At 35.4% G+C, this 7,320-nt stretch overlaps 1 protein-coding gene across 8 annotated transcripts in view; it reads left to right on the top strand.

The window, feature by feature from the left end:
• The window catches only part of RALGAPA1 (Ral GTPase activating protein, alpha subunit 1 (catalytic)), a 252,183-nt gene that overhangs the window by 169,147 nt on the left and 75,716 nt on the right, over positions 1-7,320 (top strand). For all 8 annotated transcript variants that reach the window (XM_008573959.1, XM_008573952.1, XM_008573965.1 and 5 more), the window contains one exon: positions 1,945-2,128. In XM_008573959.1, coding sequence (XP_008572181.1) covers positions 1,945-2,128 — 184 coding nt within the window. The remainder of the gene's footprint in view (positions 1-1,944; positions 2,129-7,320) is intronic.

Genomic DNA, 7,320 nt, shown 5'->3' with positions numbered 1-7,320 from the left:
GCCGGAGGCATTACACTACCCGACTTTAAGCTGTAGTACAAACCAATAATAACCAAAACAGCATGGTACTGGCATAAAAACAGACACACTGATCAATGGAATAGAATAGAGAATCCAGAAATCAACCCAGGCACTTAACTGCCATTTGATCTTTGACAAAGGCACCAAGCCTATTCAGTGGGGAAGGGACAGCCTCTTCAGCAAAGGGTGCTGGGATAACTGGATATCCATATGCAGGAGAATGAAACTAGACCCATACCTCTCACCATATAGTAAATCAACTCGAAATGGATTAAGGATTTAAATATACACCCTGTGACAATAAAACTTCTTAAAGAAAACATAGGAGAAACATTTCAGGAAATAGGACTGGACACAGACTTCATGAATACGACCCCAAACGCATGGGCAACCAAAGGAAAAATAGACAAATGGGATTATATCAAACTAAAATGCTTCTGCACAGCAAAAGAAACAGTTAACAGAGTTAAAAGACAACCTACAGAGTGGGAGAAAATATTGGCAAAATATACATCTGACAAAGGATTAATATCCAGAATATGCAAGGAACTCAAACAACTTTACAAGAAAAAAACAAGTAACCCAATTAAAAAGTGGGCAAAAGAGCTAAGTACGCATTTCTCAAAGGAAGGTATACAAATGGCCAACAGACATATGAAAAAATGCTCAACATCACTCATCATCCGGGAAATGCAAATCAAAACCACACTGAGATACCATCTCACCCTAGTTAGGATGGCTAAAATCCAAAAGACTCTGAAGGCAAAAGAGCTAAGTAAGCATTTCTCTAAAGAAGATATGCAAATGGCCAACAGTCATATGAAAAAATGCTCAACATCACTCAGCATCCGGGAAATGCAAATCAAAACCACACTGAGATACCATCTCACCCCAGTTAGGATGGCCAAAATCCAAAAGATGCTGAAAGATAAATGCTGGTGTGGTTGCGGAGAAAAAGGAACTCTCTTACATTGTTGGTGGGAATGCATAATGGTGCAACCCCTATGGAAAATGGTTTGGAGGTTCCTCAAACAGTTGCAGATTGATCTACCATATGACCCAGCTATTTCACTGCTGGGAATATATCCAAAGGAATGGAAATCATCAAGTCGAAGGTATACTTGTTTCCCAATGTTCATTGCAGCACTCTTCACAATAGCCAAGAGCTGGAATCAGCCCAAATGTCCATCATCGGATGGGTGGATACGGAAAATGTGGTATGTCTACACAATGGAATACTACTCAGCTATAAAAACGAATGAAATACTGCCATTTGCAACAACATGGATGGACCTTGAGAGAATTATTTTAAGTGAAACGAGTCAGGCACAGAAAGAGAAATACCACATGTTCTCACTTATTGGTGGAATAATAATAATAATAAATAAATTCACACACACACACACACACACACACAAAAGAACCAGGGGGGCGGGGGGAAGAAGATATAACAACTACAATTACTTGAAGTTGATACGACAAGCAAACAGAAAGAACATTGTTGGGTGGGAGGGAGGAGAGGGAGGAGGGAGGGAGGTTTTGGTAAGGGGCAACAATAATCAAGCACAATGTATATCGACAAAATAAAATTAAAAATAAATAAATAAAATAAAATAAATTTTTAAAATAAAGAAAAAAAGTAATTCCTACCAGACACTGTCGTTTCATTGCAAAATTTTGACAGGTGTCAGATCTTTGTTGAATATGAGAATCATTAGTTTGATTTTACTCATTCTTCTTTTTAAAAGGTATTAAATTTTACCTTGTATGAAGAGCTAAATTTTAAAATATTTTAAAATTTTGCCAAGCTCTTGTGTTACCAGCTGACGTTTTTTTCTCCTTTTACTTTTATTTATTTGTTTTTTTGTTTGTTTACTTTCATTTAAAAGTAAAATTTGGTATTTTCCACCCATTTATTTTCAGGTTTTACATGGGTGTGTTTATGGAGCTCAGAGTTTTAGCAATCCAAGGTATTTTCCAATAAGCCTCTCTGATTTGGCATCTGTAGATTATGATCCTTTTATGCATTTGGAAAGTCTGAAAGAACCTGAACCTCTACACTCTCCTGATTCAGAACGATCATCTAAACTCCAGCCAGTAACAGAAGGTAAAATGAATTATCTTTAGGAAAATGTTGTTGCTTGGGTTCTCTCAAGGTATGATTTGAGGCCATGGTGGAAATAGTAAAGAAGGAGAATATGTCCTACTTTGTTTACCTAACCATGTATATTATAGCGCAGTTCATTTTTAGTTTAAGAAATAAGTTTATATACACAATTACTTAATATTATATATGATGATGTTCCCTTTATACTTCTGGCTAAGTTATTCTTAGAAGTTCTTTTCAATATTTTATTTTATGCATCATAGGATTTATATAGCATAAGAGATATAGTTTTGAAGTCTGACAAACCTGTTATTAAATTTTGAGTCTTACTTAATTGCCAAGTAACCACTTCCTTATTTTTAAAATGAGAATATTAATATTAATTCCCTCAAAGTTATTTTGAGTACTAAATAATATATATAAAGCCCTTTGCACAGTCCTTTGTACATAGTGAACTCAATAACAAGTTTTAAGCCCCATTGTTTCTACATTTAGAGAGTTCACTCTCTGATATGAGGGTACTTCAAAAAGTTTGTGGAAAAATATAATTCAAAGATAATACAAATCTTTCCATGAACTTCTTGAAGACCCCTGTATAAGAGAAAGATATATAAACAAATAACTTTTTAATATGAGTATGAAAATAGAAGTATATACAAGAGACAGAAGTAGCCCAGAGGAACCCAGGAATTACTGCAGGCTTTTAAGAAGGGGAAATACATGATAAAACTGGTATTAAGAGCACTTTTTTGTGTGTTTTTTGTTTTTTGCATGGCTGGCCTGTACGGGGATACAAACCCTTGACCTTGATGTTACCGGCTCCATGCTAAGAGCACTTTTGACACTAGTATGAGTATTTCAAAAAGTTCATGGAAGGATTCATATTATCTTTCAATTCCATATAGCCATGAACTTTTTTTTTTCTTTAAATTTTTATTTTGTCCATATACAAAGTGGTTGATTATTATGGCCCATCACCGAAACCTCTCTCCCTCCTCCCTCTCCTCCCTCCCACCCAACAATGTCCTTACTGATTGCTTGTCATATCAACTTCAAGGAATTGTAGTTGTTATATCTTCTTTCCCCCCCTGGTTTTTTTTTTTGTGTGTGTGTGTATGTGTGTGTGAATTCATTTATTTATTTTTAGCTCCCACCAATAAGTGAGAACATGTGGTATTTCTTTTTCTCTGCCTGACTCGTTTCACTTAATATTATTCTCTCAAGGTCCATCCATGTTGTTGCAAATGGCAGTATTTCATTCATTTTTATAGCTGAGTAGTATTCCATTGTGTAGATATACCACATTTTCCGTATCCACTCATCCGATGATGGACATTTGGGCTGGTTCCAACTCTGTAGCCATGAACTTCTTGAAGTACCTTTTTATTTTATAGGAGTCGTATTTTATAGAGGTCTGCAAATTATGGCCTATGCCCACAACCTGTTTTTATAAATAGTTTTATTGGGATACATTCATGTTGTTCATTTATGTCATTATGGCTGCTTTTGTGTAACAACAGCAGTGTTGAGTAGCAGTAGAGATCATGTGGCCCATAAAACCAAAAGTATTTTTTGTCTGGCCCTTTATAGAAAAAGTTTGCTGATTCCTGGAATATTAAATTGATTTGGGCAGTTAACGCAGAAGCAGAGAAACCAATCATGAGGCTGTTGCAGTAGGACAAGCAAGAGTTGCTGAAGGCTTAAACTAAACTTTTTATTTAATTACTAAATAATAGTAGTAGGAATGGAAAGGAAAGATGGACTTGAGAAATATTTAGGCGGTAAAATCAAAAGGCTTTTGTGATGGGTAAGAGAAGAGAAGGAATCTAAAGTAGGTGTCTGACTGTTTAGATTCTGATTTGGAGATTGGTTAGATTTTCCCCAAACTAGAGCAAGAATATTAGAGAAAGTGTAGATTTGGGAGAGGAAATGAGGAGGGCAGTATTGAAATTAGTTCAGTTTGGAGTGCCTATTTGATATTCATGTGAAGACATCTGGTAGACAAGTAGTTGTATATACAGATGCAGATCTTAGCAGGGAAATCTCATTAAGAATGTATATTTACCTTATGGGTTCTGAGAAGAAAAAGTTAGAAAGGAAGGAATAACAGGAGAGAGTAATTTCCCAGAAACCAAGAGAAGAGAAAGTTTTTAGAAAGCCTGGCCAACAGTGTTAAATGATAGAGAGGTCACATACAAAAGGACTGACAAATATGTCTGCTTTAGTTTCAGCAGAGAAGTAAGAGGCAGAAGCGGGTGGCTACAGGTTGAGGAGGAAGCCAGGATGTAAGGAAGTAGAGCCATCCCATTTAAAGTACTCTTCAAAGAAGCTTGACTGTTGTGGGGGGCAGTGGGGAGGAGATAAAACAGTAGGTGAAAAAATAATAAATTTTTCAAAAAAGGAAAAACAGTAGGTAAGCTAAAGGATGATTCAAGGTTAAGGAAGTTTTAAGGGTGAAGAGAGTTGAACTTAGTTATGAGCTGAGGAGGTAGTAGGAAGGGTATCTTAATAGAGTGAAGTCCCTGAGGGAGTGAGCTGCAAAAGAATGGGTGCTAGGATTAGCCCTTCTTCTGAGACCAGAAAGAAGAGGAAGTTGGAAGTAATTAAGGGAATTGACAGAAGTTAATGAGGGCCCAAAAGAAAACAGAAACCAGTAAGTTTTTATTGCACCAATCAATAGTCAGTAAGATGGGTATGGCAGAAATACGAGGGAACTATTGATTTCAGAATATTGATATATGGTTTAGCCATGGAACATAGGCTTGGTAAGGATTGAATGCTGCCAGGAAGTGACTAATAAATTGGGACAAAATAGAGTGATCTAGAGAGTCAGAAAGTAGATGTGGTTGGTAATAAAAAGTTAGAATAGTGTTTCTCAGCCTTGGCTGCACATTAGAATACTGATGCTCCAGTCCCATCCATAGAGATTATAATATATTTATCTGGAATTGCTGGGATTTTTAAAAGCTCTGCACATAACTAAAATGGTTAAGAACAACTGAGAGCATCAATACATTAGGACATTGGTTTTTAAAGTGATTTTTTAAGCAGTAGAACCTCTTCAAATAAATTTTATGAGGAAGCCCAATTTATAAAACTTTTTAAAGTAGAGCTGCAGCAAGGTGGAGGCCTGGGGTCCTACTGACTTCTTTCATGTCCATCTCCAAGGGCCCTGTCCAAGGACTCTACAAACACAATTGGGAAATCGCCGCCCCAGGAAGTTGTGGTAAAAGAGTATGCTATTAAGGAAGAGTTTTATTTTTAAATGTAGAATAGTTTTAAATAATTAAAACATCTAGGATGTAACCATGATAATAGATTGATGGCATACAATGAAAGTGAGGATATGAAGTTAGAGGTCAAGAAAGTGGGGCTAGGGTTTTGGGTTGAGTATAAGTAGCTAATAATTTGTCTAGAACACAAACACACAAGTGAATTAGGAATATGAGACTGAAATTATTGCTCAGATATAAAAGATATATACCACAAACAGTTCGAGTGAGCAAAAGAATTTAGATAGTAATTCATACAGGCAACTTGAAATTATCTGATTAGATTTGGCTTGGTAAAAGAGTGTTTACATTACTTAAAAACATAAGGTCTATGGAGAGATTATTTGTTCCTTGTGTTTTTAAAGGTATAAAATGGTTGTTTTGATTCAAGGCAGTATGGTATATTTCTTGAACAGTGCAATAAATAGTTTACTTATGTAAAAGGAAGTTTTAATGTATTTCATACAAAGTTTACCATACCAATTATCAAACGGTCACTGTAAGGAAGCAAAGGAACAGATGTAAATAGAAGAACTTAATATTGGTATCAAATACTCTGTGTAATACCATTCTCTAAATGTATTAAGTTGTTCCCTTTGGACTTCCTCAAAGGTATTAAGGACCAGATAAATGCAGAACCTTTTAGAAACAGCCATGAGCTAACAGCAGGTGATTCTGTGGTCTGTAGTGACTACATGCTGGGGGTGGTTTTTAATGTGGCGAAATGACTGATCATTGTGCCCTTGTCTGAGGTATGCTTCATCATCTTCAAGTTCTTTTTTGGCCAAAGAATTCCAAACGTTAAGAGTGTCCCTAATAAACTGAGTATTGGATTGAACAAGTCTGATTTGAGAGCTATTGGCAGGAGTAGCTGTAATTATTAACTTTACTAAAGAATAAAGCAAGGTAGAAAAGTTGGCTTCTTGTCAAATGGCAGTAGTATTATTAGCAAAAAGTCATCATTTGCAGGGTCAGAGTGAAAGGAGGCTCCAAAGCATTCATTCTGTCCTAATTATAGTTTCACCTGTACATATTATGCAAAGCTAATATTTAAAGCATTTGCCAAAATTAACTTCCTCTGTATGTTCTATTACAGTGTAGTGAATTGTAGCAGCTTTTTATGTCTTGCTGCTTTTGTATGCTGTAATAATCTGTAATTATGGGTTTGCTGCAAATGCTGTAGGGTTTGTTTAATCTGACAATCTGAAAAGACAACCCTGAATAGACTTATTTAAATGAATCCTAGTTATACAAAGACTTAGAAGCATCAATATCTTCATTTTGCATTTTCTCACAAGGCTAGTTATTTCAGAATTTCATGTATTCTTTATGTCTTCTTTCTTAGTAGATATGTAGATGAGAGATATGTATGTTCTATAGTTTATAGCTCAAAATAAATCTAAATCAATGTAATTGCCCAATTAACAAGTTGAGTGATTTTCATCCTTTTATAAATAGACATATATCCTGAATTTAGAGAAGCAGCTTAGGAAAGAAAATGCTTTTACCTTCATCTGAAATCTAAATTTATTATTTCAATATTAATAATTATGACAGATTTGTGAACAAGCTCCTTTAACCCGCATTTCCACTGTCTCTCTCTTTGGGAAGATACACAGAATGGACTGGTACCTGGGCTTGGGGAGTTACATTTTAAGGAAAGAGTTGGATCATTCTTGGAGTTTATAAGCAAATTTGAAAAAGGAACTCATAAGACCTATGTTACTTACAATGCTCTCAATATTGAATGGTTTATATTGTTTCCGTTATAGCCAGCTTTTTATGTAAGAGTTTTTAATTCACCTTTACAAATAAGTCTGTTATTCTTACAGAAAAATAAGGTTTTAGGAGTTTTTTATGTGATTTGTCCGTGATCACATAACAAGCCAAAGTGAGGGATTCTTCTCTTTTTTGTGATTG

The sequence above is a fragment of the Galeopterus variegatus genome, unplaced genomic scaffold, assembly GCF_000696425.1.
Source record: "Galeopterus variegatus unplaced genomic scaffold, G_variegatus-3.0.2 Scaffold54, whole genome shotgun sequence".
NCBI classification, from domain to species: Eukaryota; Metazoa; Chordata; class Mammalia; order Dermoptera; family Cynocephalidae; genus Galeopterus; species Galeopterus variegatus.
Note: the sequence above shows the minus strand (reverse complement) of the source record. Positions and strands in the feature narration are given on the sequence as shown.